Here is a 16,531-nt window from a genome sequence, read left to right as displayed (position 1 = left end):
AACAAGCTCATGTTAAGGTGCTGCTCGCGGCGGGAACAAACAGAGTATCCGAATAAAGTAACCTAAAGCTGGTGGTCGTGGGCAGGATTACAGCGATCAATGCACAGATTGGTTCCTCCTAAACACCGGCACATTGTGTGTCATTATGACCGCTACCAGAAAAAAAGGATCTGCTCCACAGATTTTCAGAATAAAGGTTTTCTCCGACACTTTCAGAAAACAGCCAACCTGTGTCACAGAGCCTCATCAGCCTGACGTCCCGTCTTGACAGATTTCTTTTGTTTTGATTTGCTCTTTAGGTGTGAAGTCAGCCAAGGTGATTCCGTAATACAACCCAGACCATGCTTCAAATGTAAGATATAAATATTGCTTTTATTTCTGTAAAATTACCAAGAATTAAAAATTACAATTATTCATGCAGTACTTACATTTATTTACAGTATGGTTATTTCCTTCTTACCACCTTATTGTAGTGTACAAGTATTTGTAATATAGTTATATTGTAATTTAATTACAGGAGAGTTATGTACATGAAGGGTCTTCCTCATAATCTAAAGCGCCTTTAGGCGACTGTTGCTGTGATTTGGTATTAATATGTAAAATAAAGGATTAGGGGGGCTAAATAAAGCTGAAATTTATTTTTACTGTTACACAATGACAGTGAAAATATTCTCAAATGAAAGAAAAACTGTCCGATTATCACTGCTAATATGTTCGCATCATTTAAATCCGATGTGTGTCATGTGACTCGTCAGCTGACTGTAGCTCAGCTACATCTTCATTTGCTGAACTTCTACCTGGTTCTTAATTCAGCCTCATCCATTCTCTTGACACAGACTCTGCTCATCGATCGGGTTTATTTGCAATTGGTCGCTGATAAGACGAGCGCTGCATCACACTGATAGCATCAGCTCAACAGCTGAGTTCATGCCAAGGTTACCTGAAGAACTCTTTGAAAGGTGATTTTACAGTTAGAGTGGCAGGAAGTACTCCAGTGATTAACCAATCACTGAGTGACGATAGGAGATAAAAGCTGAGGGTGGTTCACGTGTGTCTTTGCATTACTGGATGATTTCATTGCAGGTAAAGCTGAAAAAAAGTGACAGAGAAGCCACTCTTTAAAGAAGTTGCAGCCCAGCTTCCTGCCGTTCAAAGACACATGCACACCTTAAAAATGAACATGTGGAGGGTTCGGGGTTCTGACCGACGATGAGGTATACCTCACATCGAGGATGAGTTAGTCCTGCTTCATTAACCCTGTCCGACCCAACCCATCAAAAAATAGCCAGAAAATTTAGATTTTTTTGGAACTGAGATGTTTTCTAACCCTCATTACAAAATCCACTTTTTTTTTCGATATCATGTTGTGTGTGATATATTTTTATTATATATATTTTTTGTATTGCATTTGATACATTGGCCATCTTTGGCAACTTTTTGTTAACAACAATGATAATTTTAGACAAAAAATACTTTTGTCCATAACATTTTGAAATGATGGCAAGTATTGATCCTGTTGATGGGATAGAGGTCTCAGGAACTCATGTATCAAATGTAATACAAAGGCCATTATAGGGTTGACATGTTGACACCTGTCAGTGAGATACAGTATGAAATCCTCATCACACCTGCTGAGGTCTTCAGAGTTTAGTGAAACGATTTTCAGAGAGCCGCCTGTCATATAAGGTAAGCTGACGTGTGAGCATTCTCACACACACACACACACACACACACACACACACACACACACACACACACACACACACACACACACACACACACACACGCACACACACACACGCACACACACAGCTGCAGTGATTTCTTTGCTTGTTGCAGAGACGGCATGAAGCAGAGGGCGGCATCCCATCCTTGAAAGTGGCCCTTTGATCAGCAACCACTCATTTCTGATGTTTTTGGGCGAATCAGCGTCCATTTGCACGACGGAAAAATGAACAGCTGTCAGCGTGTGATGTGTTAATTTCCCGACAGTCGCCGCGCTGAAACCAATTACTGATTTAAGGGCAGCGAGCAAGCGGCCCTCCACACACACTCATTAGACTCCTCAGGACTAAAAGGATAAAAACAAACGAGGCAGGAAGAACGAGACTTTCACACGCCGCCGTCAGCCGAGAGCCTCGCATGGACAAAGTGTCACTTTAGAAATAATTAAAACACGAGGACAGCACAAACTCGACAAACTTACTCACGCTCGAGTTTTCTGCTCTCACCTCTCATCACAGTTTGAACAGGTGAGTTGTTGCCATGGGAGCCGCAGCCTTTCTAAACTGTGAGCTAATTAACAGCGTTAATGATCACCTCATATGTCACGTGCAGCAGCGATAACTGGAGCTCAGTGAGACTCTCACGGTGTTTCGTATCAGCGTGTGGATGCTGGGCATGTTACACAGCTGATCACTGCCCCCCAACACACACACACACACACACACACACAATTTCATAACATCTGCTCGCAGACAGCAGCAGGAGACAAAGATGGAAAATATTAGTTTGAGAGTTGGTTTCAAATAAATTAAAAAGGTTCTGATTCATGCTTACATACCTCACTGTCTTATTGTAGAAATCATGAAACGCTCTGTATATTTAACAGAGAGGCCGTTTCATCCAGTTTTATTTATACACATCACAACTGGTAAAGACAATGCAGAGAAAGCGCCAACAATCGAATGACCTGCAACGAGCAAGCAGTTGCTGACAGAGGGAAGGAAAAACTCCCTTTTAACAGGAAGAAAGTCAGGGATTGGTGGCCATTGTTCCGGGTTGAGAGAGGCAGAGTGATGAATAAATCCCGATTCCCTGATCCGTCCACACCAAACACGGCCTCCTTCCTCCCTGATAACCCGCAGGACGCTCCCCCCACAGTCCATCCCCCGTGGGCGCTCTTGTTCTCTGCTCTGTTTCACCGGCGGAGATAATGTGGGAATATTTATTCTCTGTCCTCTGTGACCTGCAGTGAATGAGCCACTGTAATTGGGAAGCTGGTCAAAGGGGAGTTATTCCAGCAGCGGACGGCGTCTTTAGAAAGTCGGGCCCGCTCTGTGTCCCTCTCCCCTCTCCCTTTCTCTAATCTGCTAATAATACCCCCCATCTAATGGTGTCAGTGGTTATAAATCACCCCAAACTACAGGGAGGGAGGGGGGACAGCGAGCCACGGAGGAACACGTTCACCAAAAACTGACCAAAATCTGAGAATCGTCTGAATCAAATGTGCGATTCAGTCCCAACAGAAAACGCTCGGATTTGAACTTGTGGAGTGAAGAACCAAAGAAACTATTAATAAATGACTGTAGGAAAAAACAAATGCCACGTTTCTTTTGCCGAATGAAAGGCGAGCAGAGGAAAAATGCCCGAGTCCATTAAAGAGAGAGCTGTGAACGGCCTTAAATCAGCTGCTCGCGTCTCTAACGAGGTGAGTCGTCACACGGCCACGGACACCGGTCGTTTCTGAATGCAGACGCACTTTAATGAGGTCTTGATGGAGCCGAGCGTTTGATGTGGAGGGATAAAGTGAGTTCTTCCCAAATCTTTAGAGATCAAATTATATCCGTTATCAAATACATGAGTGACTTACACTTAATTTCACAAAGTAAAGAGGCTGAGGAACAATCATGGAGTCTGCTCTTTGTTCCTAAATAGATGATTATTTTTAATTTCTTCAGATGAAACGCCGACCGTCTCCCCTGAGATGAGCTGTTTGGCACAGCTTCTGTTTTATTATCGAGTAAACAGACGTATTGGTTCCCAATGAACTAACAGAGGCCTGTTTGAAGTGTGAAAACCAACATCTCCTGAATGAATGCAGGTCACATGACTCTCTCACGCTGAGCCTGTTTCCAGACACGCTCATCGAAATGTAACAAAGACGACATCGTAAACCTGAACGTGAGAACCCCACCAACACGAGGACGAGCGGGTCCTGACGTCGTTACCAGCACACAATCGAGCAGCGTCCCGCACTCACAAAGAGACCTGCTGTCTTTCGCTGTTTTTAATTACATATAATCTTTAAATGATTTCTAAATCAGGGCCGTCTGTTTTTAGTTATAGTTTCAAACTTTGATTTTCTCACATTCCATTTTTAAATTTGAGCAATTTGTGCAACGGACCATTGCTGAAGTTTTTCTCTGATTGCAGCAGCGTGAATAACATTACTGCTCCCGTCTGGCAGCCTCGGAGGACGCCTGTTTACCTCCTGCTGGGTCCTCCTGGGGATGACAGTGTGGGAGGACAGCTTGATCTTCAGGCCTCTCTATTGACTGGGCTGGAGCAGTGGTTCTGGCTCGCTGCCTCCCTGAAGAGAGTATTGACACCCAGGTTCTGGTTTGGATAGCAGGGTCGCGGGACTCAGACTCTCCTCCTTTGATTAATTGAGCGCTAACCTTGATTAATGATCCCTTTAGCCATATTCTTCTCACCATGAATTCAAACTTTAAACAGTTTTGCTGCAGGAGAGGCTTCACGGAGAGTCATCAGTGAGAGTTCAGAAGATTTCCACGTTTTCAGGTTCTTTTAGCCAATAAGATGTGAGCCTCCGCTCAGGTTCACATGTTGCTTTACAAACAATCTGGTTTCTCTCTCAAAGTTCTCATTTTACTTTGTGTAGCTGCTCTAAAGTCCTGAGGTAAAACTAAGGAGTCACACTGACAACACACTCATCAAAAGTCGATTCTGTTACGTGAACAGCGCAGCTTTTGAATCAAACCTCATTTATGGATTCAAAGTTTAAACATGTTTTATTTCAAGAACACAGCAGCAGACGTTCATCATGGTTCCCAGTCAGAATCACCGAACCACTAAATGCCGACTGTAAGCTGGGGGAACAGCCGTCATCGACAAATTATAAATAAAGAATGTGAAAAGGTAGGATTATACACTCCAGTGTATTTACAATATACTGTTAAAAGTGAATATGTATATTATATATAAATATATAAAAAATAAGTATGACATTTATAAAGTTCTTCAAGTAATTAAGAAGTTTACTTACAGAATAATTATTTCTTTGTTTACTGTAAAAATCTGACTTTATTCTAGTGTACCTACCTCTAATTCTTTGTAGGTAAATAAATATATTTCATGCAAATTACATTGAAATTCCACTTGATTCAATTCAATTCAATTCAATTTTATTTATATAGTGCCAAATCACAACAAAAGTCACCTCAAGGCGCTTCATAGATACAGAGAAAAACCCAATAATCATATGACCCCCTATGAGCAAGCACTTTGGCGACAGTGGGAAGGAAAAACTCCTTTTTAACAGGAAGAAACCTCCAGCAGAACCAGGCTCAGGGAGGGGCGGGGCCATCTGCTGCGACCGGTTGGGGTGAGAGAAGGAAGACAGGATACAGACGTGCTGTGGAAGAGAGACAGAGGTTAATAACAGATATGATTCAATGCAGAGAGGTCTGTTAATACATAGTGAGTGAGAAAGGTGACTGGAAAGGAAAAACTCAATGCATCATGGGAAACCCCCGGCAGCCTACATCTATTGCAGCATAACTAAGGGAGGATTCAGGGTCACCTGGTCCAGCCCTAACTATATGCTTTAGCAAAAAGGAAAGTTTTAAGCCTAATCTTGAAAGTAGAGATAGTGTCTGTCTCCTGAATCCAAACTGGAAGCTGGTTCCACAGAAGAGGGGCCTGAAAACTGAAGGCTCTGCCTCCCATTCTACTTTTAAATACTCTAGGAACAATAAGTAGGCCTGCAGAGCGAGAGCGAAGCGCTCTAATAGGGTGATATGGTACCACAAGGTCATTAAGATAAGATGGGGCCTGATTATTTAAGACCTTGTATGTGAGGAGCAGGATTTTGAAGCCAATGAAGGGAAGCCAAAACAGGAGAAATCTGCTCTCTCTTTCTAGTCCCTGTCAGGACTCTTGCTGCAGCATTTTGGATCAGCTGAAGGCTTTTCGGCGAGTTTTTTGGACTTCCTGATAATAATGAATTACAGTCGTCCAGCCTGGAAGTAATAAATGCATGAACTAGTTTTTCAGCGTCACTCTGAGACAGGATATTTCTAACTTTAGAGATGTTGCACAAATGGAAGAAAGCAGTCTTACATATTTGTTTAATATGTGCGTTGAAGGACATGTCCTGGTCAAAAATGACTCCAAGGTTCCTCACCGCGTTACTGGAGGCCAAGGTAATGCCATCCAGAGTAAGAATCTGGTTAGATACCATATTTCTAAGATTTTCAGGGCCAAGTACAATAACCTCAGTTTGATCTGAACTAAGAAGCAGAAAGTTAGCGGCCATCCAGGTCTTTATCTCTTTAATAAGACATTCCTGCAGTTTAACTCATTGGTGTGTGTCATCTGGCTTGATTACAGCATTGTAATTACTGACATGTTGTGTTATATTGTGGGCTGTGTCATAAAGAGCTGCCGCTGAGCTAGATGCTAAATTGAGCTCATCTTCACCAGCCTGAGTTTGGAGGCGTGAAGGTTCATGTGTGAGTTCACTGTCAACATTCGATTAATCTGATTTACAGATCAATAAACAATCACAGAATCACTTACTCCATCAAGGGAGCGCTGGTTACTTCTTTTATGTGAAGCACTTTGTTGTCTCTGATCACGCAGAGTCAAAACAATCTGCGTATAAAGAAATGTTGCCATTTGTAAAACACGGTGCGTTCAGCTGCGCTCCTTCATCCTGTTTCTGTCCATCTTTAACGTTCGTCGTTGTCTCGGCTTGGGAGCTCAGACCTGTTATCTTTTAGCCAAAGTGAAGTCGAAAGTTTCCTCCCTCCGTCATGAAATCATGGCCACCGTGGCGTGCAGCAGTGCTGAGTCATCACCAAAGACTCCTGCACGAGGGTGAGCGCTCCTCCTCTCCTTCAGACTTCGGTATGCCTGTGTGGCCTAATGCATGCGCAGGACGGCCGACAGCCGATCACGACGTGATTTATGACGCTGACCGCTGGCTTCATGGTGCGGGCTAATGACACATACACTAAAGTCATTGATTTGTATGAATGCCCTCCGCTCTTCATCTATCACAATTTAATGTTGGAGTTTGCAATGCAGAGGTGGGAGGAGGAGGAGAGCTCATCCCGAGGAGGAGGTGCCAGATCGGCATGCAGCTAACATACAAGGAGGCGCAAATGCTCCGAAACGAGGACCAGGCGAGGAGGAAGAGGAGGCCTGCTACCCCAAGGCCAGATGCCCCCTCCCCCACGCGCGGTCATAAGTCATTTGCTGCTTTGTGGAAATGATGGCAAAGTGTACGTCGCACACTCGGCTCAATAAAGCAGATAATAGCAAAACAGGAAATACTTTCAGAGAAGAAAAGAGGGAGTGGGGCAGCAAAAAACTCGATGGCACTCAGATCTGTGAGGGAGGGTGGGGGAAACAACAGCACGTTCGCAGCGTTCCTTCACACTCTTCTTCCTCAGTTAGCCCACAGTTTGGTACTGAAAGAGTTTTGAGGGCAGGCACAGAGACAGCCAGCGGCTGTCACGAACTTTCCATCCATCACATAAAGATCATGCAAAGAACAGGTTCGTAGCTTCTAATACGAGGCGCTGCATCCACACAGCAGCACGTGATCTCCACAGGAGGACAGTCCCACCAGCTCTGCACTCAAACACAAACTTCACTAACAGGTCCTTATCAATTTAAACCCTGGGGTTTCTGCACCTGAAACTTTTTAATCATATCACTCTTGTCTTCATCATGAGGAAGAGTCCCTGCGGATTATGGGAGGCTTCGTGGCATGTTGGCTGGGTTTATGAGTGACCTCGCTCTCTGACTATGATGTTCTTATCTTCTTCCCCTCTGTCTTTCTCTCCTCACCCTCTCGTCTGATGACACGGTGCAGATGGAGTTGTGACTCATGGCTTACAGCACTGCTTTAATTACAGCGGATGTAAACAAGCCTGTCAGAGTTCGGACCCGGACCGCAACCGCTCGGACGAGACAATAACAACAGACAAACAGCGGGAAGAGGCCGGCGGGACACCTGATCTCAGACAGACGCGTCCTTCGCGCAAACATGTGTTCATTCGCTGACAGACATACAGGAATCTCTGCTACACATGTAAATATGATGTGCAGCTGTTTTCCATCACGCCGATGTTTACCTGAGCTCGGCCCCGCTGATGCGCTGACCGAGCGCTGGCCTGCATTCTCACAGATGGAGTCACTAACGCAGTCATCAAACAGTGTTTGTTTGGAGGGAAGCAGGTGTGCCAGGTGAATGCCTTCTATGGTACACTGTTAAAAAAATCCGTAAATTTAGGGGTCCCTTTACCGTGGATTTGCTACGGATTCGCTCCGTTTTGCGAAATACGGAAAGTTTGCTGTTGCGCAAGGCAGAATTTTCTCCCCCAGCCAGAATATTCCGACGCCATTACTTTCAGTGCGGTCAGTGCCTACCTAAATTTCTGCAAGTCACAAGGAAAGTTGGAAACAGGTTGGTTGTGTGGAATGAGAATGAGAATGGAGTGCCACCTTGTTCCCCCTCGTACATTAAATGGTCTCGATAGGCAGTTGGTAGTGGTGTGTATGTGAGTGGACGTTTGCTGCTAGCTGCGTTAGCATTAGCCAGCCGCCTGCGCTTCGTAAGTACATCAAAAACCATTTTTTCCCTCCCTCTTACATGAAATTTGGTCTCGATAGTCAGTTGGTAGCCGTGTGTGTTTCATGGTAACATTTGAATGTGTGGGTTTTGCGTTATTTTGAAGCGTGGTTTGCCCAACTAAAGTTAACGTTAGCCCATAAGTTGGATGCGCGCGCGCGCGTGTGTGTGTGTGTGTGTGTGTAAATTAGCCACATGTGTGTATTGTTATAGCTCGCTGTGTTACGTTAGCATGCAACTGAACATGGTAATAATTAAAAGGGGTGATAGTTAAGTAGAATCAGATTTCATTGCAGAAAACATTGCAGCCCAAAGAGAGTGGCCCATGCAGCCCAACGCAGATTACTTATTTGAAGGTACCTGAAAAGTGAATATGCTTCACTGTGCTGATATAAATTTATTGTTTTCATATTGATTCTGTTCTGATTCTGGCTATCCGTCAATTGGCAAATTCAATCTCTTAAAAATGTTGACTTGTAACATTTGTGGCTTTAACGCTCGGTCTTCGACTGATTACTTGAAACACTGCCGAACACACAGAAATAATAATAATGTATCTTTTTTATGTGGCCATAGGGATTGCAGAAGGAAGTTTAACACATACAGTAGCCTTGCTGTGCATATGTCACGAGCTCATGTAGACAGAAGGAGCACACAAACATGGAACCGTAATGTGTCTGTACAGTTAAGGTGCTTGTTTAATTTTTGCAGCAGTGAATATGATGATCTTAAAACTTTAAAGTGTCATTTGAGTGGTCACATAGATGAGGGTTTGACTGTAACGTGTCCCTTTGATGGATGTTCTAAGACATTCAATGTAAAGTCATCCCTAACGCATATTTCCAGATACCATAAAGGGTGGGATGTTACCAAGATAGCCCCAGTTCATATATGTGAACTAACAGAACGGTCTTTCCAAGGTGAAGGATCACATGTAGAACCTGAAGAACCTGAAAGTTTTAACATTGATGCAGAACAAAGTGATAATTTCTGCAGTGATCAAGTGAAAGACAACTTCACAGAGAGTCTTGCTCAGTTTTACTTGGGTTTACAGGCAAAATATTTGGTTCCAGCCTCCACAATAACAGAAATAGCAAATGAAATGAGAACTATAAGTGATATTCAACAGGAATATACTGTGGATGCACTAGCCTGTGAACTGGGGCAGTATGGTGTTCCAAGGGAGACTGTAACATCTCTTGGGAATAGTATATACGAGCAGAGCCCTATGCACAAGGCATTACATTATTATTTTAAAAGTTGCATTAGGGCAAGTAAGAACTTCATAAATGTAACCAAGTCTCTGGCTGAACGGCACCAGTTGCTTCAGGCTTATCAGTCTTGTGGTACCTTGTTTCGTTCCCAGGTTCATGTCTCAGACTCAACACGGTTCTATCCAGAGCTCTATGACCAGAACATAAAGACAGTGGTTGGAGAATTTGATTTGAACTCAAGTAACTCAGTTGTCACAGAGAGTGTGCAGGTTAAAGGCACTACATATGCAAATGGAATGCTGGTCTTACTGAGCTACGCAAAAGGACTACTGCAGTTAGGACAAATAGCAAGCATTTTTGTAAAAAATGAAACTACTGTCCTACTTTTGCTTTGAGGGAAAACTGCCAGCTGGATACCTGATCTTGGACTCTATGAACTTGATGAAAATGCTTCTGACCTGTTCAGTTGCCATGATTTGAACAAACTTGATGATTATCATCCACTTTATTCTTACCAGAGAGGTACTCGGTGGCTCATTCCTCTTAAACACACACCAACATGGAACTTGTGAAAAACTATGTCAAGAAAGCAATGCCATCGCTCAGTAGCGATCAGATGGATACACTCATGGCTAAACTGGAGGAATTAGGAGTTCTCTCTGTAGATGACCTGAGCCTTGTGGACCCGGAGGACATTAAAGACACTCTGCCATTCATTCAGTGCAAAAGATTCGTCAGAGCTGTCAAAGCATTGGAAGCAGGTGAGTTTTTGCCCCTCTGTTTTAATGCAAGTTTTCTGAAACTACAAAGGTTTATTCCAAAAATGCAAAAAAAAAGTTGCCATCAGCTGTACATGGCAATAATTACTCTATAATTGGTTTTCATAATTAGGTCCATTTGTATTCCTGGTTGACCCAAACTGGACATTGAGGACCAATGTATTAATTGATTTGCAACAATTGTGATGTGTTTAATTTATGGAGATGTTTGTCATGTCATCCATAGATTCACAAACTCCACCGCAGTTCACCCGGCCTGGCCCCTCATCAACACCTGAACCACAGAGGTTTCAGCTGCCCTCAACACCACCTGAGACAGCCGACTCCCCATCCCAAGACGCATATTCTGTACCATGGCACAAATTTCCCTCAAAAGTCATGGATGAGTTGCGTGAAAAAAAGTACATAATGGGGAAAGACAGACGAGAGATGGTTCGGATCGTCGCTGAAGATTACCTCCATAAACACCCAGGAAGACCTGGTAGACAAAAGCTGAGGGAACTCGCCAGTATGATTGTAGGACAATATCCTGCCTCCTTCAAGCTGACAGAGCCGTTTGGAAACAAACCTTTTGCAAAAGATGGTTCTGAAACTCTCTTTCGTCAGCTGGAACACAGAATTGAAAATATGAAGAGGCCACAAAGCTCACTGAAGAGGCAAGCAGGGGGTGAAAATTCAACAAAGAAAAGGCCCAGGAATTCAGATCTGTATGGATGTGTGGCGTGGGATCCAATCATTGAGGGGGCCGTGTGTAGAGAAGACCTGCTGTCTAAACGAGATGAGTTGAAACGTGCCTTTCAAACCCAGGATCTTCAGGTGGGTCTGCAATCATCCATTACAGATACAGAAAGCTTTATTAATCCTCGAAGGGCAATTCGGTTCCTACAGTCCACCATCTAGACATACAACCATTCACACAGCAATAGTATATAGCAGGAGTAATGCGATAAGGTCTGGGTCCAAGTACAATTTAGGACACATTGTGAAATTGTAGATCGTCTGTAGATCACTATGCCCATAGTCAATTGAAATTGATACCCTGTTTTATTATTTTAATTGGTTAGTTTGACTAACTGTTCGACTGTTTGTCTAACTGCCTCATATCTTTAGGAGTCATCTGTTCGAAAATTGATGACTGAAACATATCCCATTCAGCGTGAAATCCTCAACGATGATGATACCACTATTGCCGTTGTAAAGGACGAGTGGCCGTTCCTGTTTGAAGTTCCTCACCTGTTTGATCATGCATCTAAACTCCTTGGCTTCTCTGTACAAAACAAGCTGGCACAGGTGTGTTGTTATTGTTATTATTATGATTGTGCTGTGCTGCTCCATATGGAGAGAATTTTGTCTTTATTAATCAATCAGAAAAAGATTTGCACCCAAAAAGAGAGTTGAGACCAAAAAAGATAAACTGGCAACCAATCAAATAGAATAACTTGGATGAACAATCAAATGGAATAGATTTGAGACCAAAAATCAGGAAGTGACAACCAAAAAAGCAGGACATTTGAGATCAAAACAGAACAGGTTGCAAATGAAAATGAAATAATTCATTTTTATTTTTATTTTTTTCAAAATTCTCTCCATAGCTCCAAACGAAAATGAGTGTTAGTCTTATGTACTTGTACAAAATTAACACCTTGAACCTTGAACAGGAACTTTCCAAAAAAGTAAAGGGGATCAATGACTTCCTTGACTCCAAAGGGATGAAGATGGGCGAAGGTCCAATACAGCTCATCTGTGGCATTTCAAAATACTTCAAGGAAGACTCTTATAAACTCTTCCACAAAAAAGAGGTAGATGTTGTAGATTTTAAACTGTGTGCAAGATAATTATTTGCATCCAGTGGTGAACCAAGTAACCAACCACAGTAGGAAGTATAGATTCCCCTAATTGTGCTGCTGATATTCTCTATAAACTCTCTATCTATAAACTATTTACATTAATGTTTTTGCATAATGGCTACCTCTGTCTGATGAAGACACTAGCAGATAGTCAATTTGCCAGCAGGTTTGTGTGTACTGGAAACATTAATTCATGTATCATGTCTGTCACCAAAACAGATCTCTGCAGATCCTGAAGTCGAACTCCCAGTGACCCCATGCATCCTAATCAGAGGTTTGTAGTTAAATCTTTTTTTGTATCCCAGCAAGCTGTTGTTAGCTGTTGTTATAAGCTGTTGTTGTGTCATATTTATTAAAGAAATGTTTTGCTTGCCTTAAAATATAGGATTTTTTTTTTTTTGTAAATGGTACATGGTTTTTATCTGTGTTTAAGGTGACCAGCAATTCAAGATTGCTGTTGATGGGTTACTTGTCAATGACCACATCACCTCTCCCATTGTGGCCTTGAGCTACGTCTTCTCCATGTTTTATGTCTGCAACGTCCAATACCCACCGGAGATGGCTTTTACTCTCGAATTCATGCAAAGGTAAGCACTCATTGTTTGGAAATACTTTGTAAATGTGACTTTGCCGTGCCTTTCTGCACCTGACCTGCTTTTTGTCAATCTACACTAAACCCGTTTGTCTGAGATGTACAAGCTCAAAATGTGTCGTCACATGCTGTGAGCTTTTAGATCAGCTGTTATTGGCTTATGATCCCCCTGAATATGGATTTGTTCAGAGATTTTGTAGCTCCCTGTTGAAGACTATTGTTGGAATAAATGTGTCATATCTTTTTAAAGGGCAGGTAACATGCTTTTTGCTTTAAATAGTGTCCTAAGTCAATCAATAACAAAACAAACATAACATGATTCCAGTTGGGAAATGGAGCAAAAACATATTTTTCTCAGAATGGTTTGTTGACACAAAATTCGTTTGAGCTATCTCTTTAAAACCATTAGCACCTGAGACCAGGTTATGTCAGTGGTGGTCAAACCTTTTCATGTCAAAGACACACAAACTGAAATTTATTTGGCTGCAGACCCCAAACTCAAAATATGTTGTTCCAGGGACCCCCCCCCCCGAAGGAAAGACTAAACATATTAATTTAAAAAATACTACATAGTGGATTCATGCCCAAATGTTAATACTTGTACTGATGTGTAACGTGCACTGAATGTCACAGTTTCTCCACTCCATGTTTGAATAACCCCCAGGACAGTCCGTGTTCAAATGTGCTGTTACACCTTTTGATAGGACAATGTCAACTGTGTTTTCTATCCCCTTCTGTGTTCTGTGCATTTATAATATCCCTGCATACACATTGAGGATGCATGCTGTCATGTGTTGGTGATAAGCAGACTTCTCACCCTTGCAAACATTTCTGTATATGCACAGTGTGAATGCATGTGTCTTGAAAAGACAAAGGAAGAGAGCTTAGCCACTGGCACCAGCACCACAACAACATTGGGTTCTAGACAGATGGTCAACTAGAATGATAGAGAGGTTCACACATAGGGGCATATTGAAGAAAACAAATGTAGGATTTTATTGAACTGCTCCACTCCTGTCAAGCCACACTACATGTGCAAACTTTGTCTGCATATCACTATTGTTTTTTTTTTTTTCCCTCAGAGTTTTCTTTGGGGTCAATCCTGAGCGAGGCTCCAAGGCAGAGAAGAAGGGGAAGAAACGGCACTTCATTCCTCCACAGGTGTGCAAGCTGGTTTCTCAGCTGAAGGAATTTGAATGCAAGCAGAAGGAATCTGAATGGGCCATTTGAGCTGTTCTCAGAGCTCAGAAAATACCTTTTTGGACTGAATGTACACACACACACACACACACACACACACACACACACACACACACACACACACACACACACACACACACACACACACACACAAGGCAAATCCAAAAACATGGGGCTTGGGAGTAGAAATACAGATTTTTACAGTATTAGGTGAGTTCAGATGTTTTAACTAGATGCCCACAACACACATGCTGCAGTTTCAAATCCCCCATGTTAAGGGGGAGGGAAGGTGGGCGATATTTGTCATTCCAGTTAAGCTTTTCCTGTCATTGTGGAGTTGGAGGTGTAAGTTTTAATTTTTTTTTAGTTTTAAGTTGTTTTAAGAGTTTTAAAAATCTCTTTATGGCATGTTGCACAGTCATCCTTCTAAGGTCATGGTTGTTATTGCTGCACTGATGTTTTATAGAAAAGTTGTATAATGTAATACTTCTAATGTTCTATTTGTTTTTTGTAGAAAGGTCAGCCACTGGTTGCAGAGCTCTGCCTGTCGGTGTGATATGTGGAGTTGGAGGTGTAGGTTTCTGCATCCTCCTGGAGGGGGCTCCTCATTTTGCACTGACAGGTGAGACAGCAACAGCAATGCTGGCAGTTTTATTGTCTTATTTTGTCATTGTCTTTAACAAATCAATTTGTTATTAATGCCTGTCAGCCTGTGGATGCTAAAAAGTTGCTAGATTTGGCATCTCCCTGTTAAAGGACATGGCTGTACTTCTTTGAGAAAACAGCTGGTTTATGTATGTAAAATTTCTCTGAATGTGAAGGTGATGTTCTGAATGTTTTAATGGTTGTAGTGTAAATATTGCAAATCATTCACCACAAAAAGTGAAATCACTTTAAAGCACTGGCAGCTGTTAAAGGAAATAAATAATTGCTGTGATTCTACATTTGTGCTTTATTGATGGTAAACGGTATAGAGAATGGTACAGAATTAAACATTTTAGGATGACTGAAGTGTCCGTAAATGGTATGGATTGAGTACTTAAATAATACGGAATATTCCATTTTAGGTTTGATGGAACTGTCCGTAAATGGTAAAGAAAAAGTCAGGTAAATCTACGGAAATATCTGTTATAGGGTTTACGGAATTGTCTGTGCAATAACGCCGAAATTTATGGAAAATACGGAATTTTCCATTTTAGGTTTGACGGAAATGTCCGTCAATGGTACAGAAAAACTCGGGTAAATCTACAGAAATATCCGTTTTAAGGTTTACGGAAGTGCCCGTACAATAACGGAAAAAGTGCTGGTAATTAATTACCAGCACTTTTTCCGTTTTATAACGGAATTTTTTTTAACAGTGTAGGTAACGGTTACAGACACGAGGAGCACGCTACCCACTCGCCCTGCTGCACAGGTCTGAGCCCCGACCTGCAGAGAGTGGAGCAAACAAACACAACAAACGGTCAGCGGTTCAGTTTAAACATCTAAACTCAGCGTTTCACTGCACACACTCATCTCTCACCTTTAAGTCTCCCTGATTTATCAAGCTGCTGGAAACATTTTGGTCCATGTGGACATGGCATCACACAACTGCTGTGTCCACGATACGACACTCCACGTCTCAAAGTGCTCTGCTGGACCTGTGACTGTGGAGACAGTCTCAGTGCGGCGAGCAAAGCCATTATCAGTGTACCATCTTCACAAAGAGATGTACACCGTCAGCAACAACACTCGGGCGTGCCATGGGTTTAAACCACGGTCAGCTGAAAATGTCCCCCACACCATCACACCAAAAGGAACCTGAACACTGATACCAGCGTGTTTGCTCCAAACTCTGAGCCCTCAGAAGGCTGCAGAAACATGTTTCCATCTTCTCTGCGTGAACTGCAGCCTCAGGTTTTTGTTCTTACTTACTGGAGTCACTAAGGTGTGCTCTTCTGCTGCTGTAGCCCATCTGCTTCAAGGCTGAGAGGTACAGTATATGCTCCTCTGAGCTCTGACATCGATGATACACTCCCAGAGAACTGCTACTCGCTGGGTATTTTCTGTTTTTCAGCCTCTTTAACGTTTCCGAAGCAGACCAACAACCACACCACATTCAAAGTCTCTGAAATGCTCAGTTTGACGATATTCCAGGGACCGGATTTTATTTTTAATTCTTCTGTCGTAAAAATAGTCCTGTCGCTGTTCCAGTGGAAGCTGTCTGTGACACCTGAACCCAGCCCTGTCATCACCCACCTGCAGCACAGGGTCACAGCCAGTGTGCCCGCCGACTCTTCATCAGCCTCTCTGAC

The 16,531-nt window shown here is 42.7% G+C and overlaps 1 protein-coding gene across 7 annotated transcripts; it reads left to right on the top strand.

Moving 5' to 3' along the window:
* Positions 1–8,302: 8,302 nt before the first annotated feature.
* Positions 8,303–15,179, top strand: LOC308398228 (uncharacterized protein). 7 transcript variants are annotated; one of them, XM_080884747.1, is made up of 8 exons: positions 8,303–8,440; positions 10,338–10,580; positions 10,825–11,414; positions 11,709–11,888; positions 12,257–12,397; positions 12,665–12,719; positions 12,879–13,032; positions 14,120–15,179. In XM_080884747.1, the coding sequence occupies exons 2-8, from the start codon at positions 10,379–10,381 to the stop codon at positions 14,265–14,267; spliced, it is 1,470 nt and encodes a 489-aa protein (XP_080740873.1). In that variant the 5' UTR covers positions 8,303–8,440; positions 10,338–10,378; the 3' UTR covers positions 14,268–15,179. The 7 variants fall into 7 exon arrangements, with proteins under 7 accessions (XP_080740873.1, XP_080740872.1, XP_080740875.1 ...); XM_080884746.1 differs by having other exon boundaries at positions 8,313–8,440; positions 9,972–10,580; XM_080884749.1 differs by lacking the exon at positions 8,303–8,440 and adding an exon at positions 8,460–8,588.
* The last annotated feature ends 1,352 nt before the right edge of the window (positions 15,180–16,531 follow it).

The sequence above is a fragment of the Rhamphochromis sp. 'chilingali' genome, assembly GCF_963969265.1.
Source record: "Rhamphochromis sp. 'chilingali' genome assembly, chromosome: 6".
Classification (NCBI taxonomy): Eukaryota; Metazoa; Chordata; class Actinopteri; order Cichliformes; family Cichlidae; genus Rhamphochromis; species Rhamphochromis sp. 'chilingali'.
The sequence above is the reverse complement of the archived record's forward strand: the minus strand, read 5'-3'. Positions and strand labels throughout refer to the sequence as shown.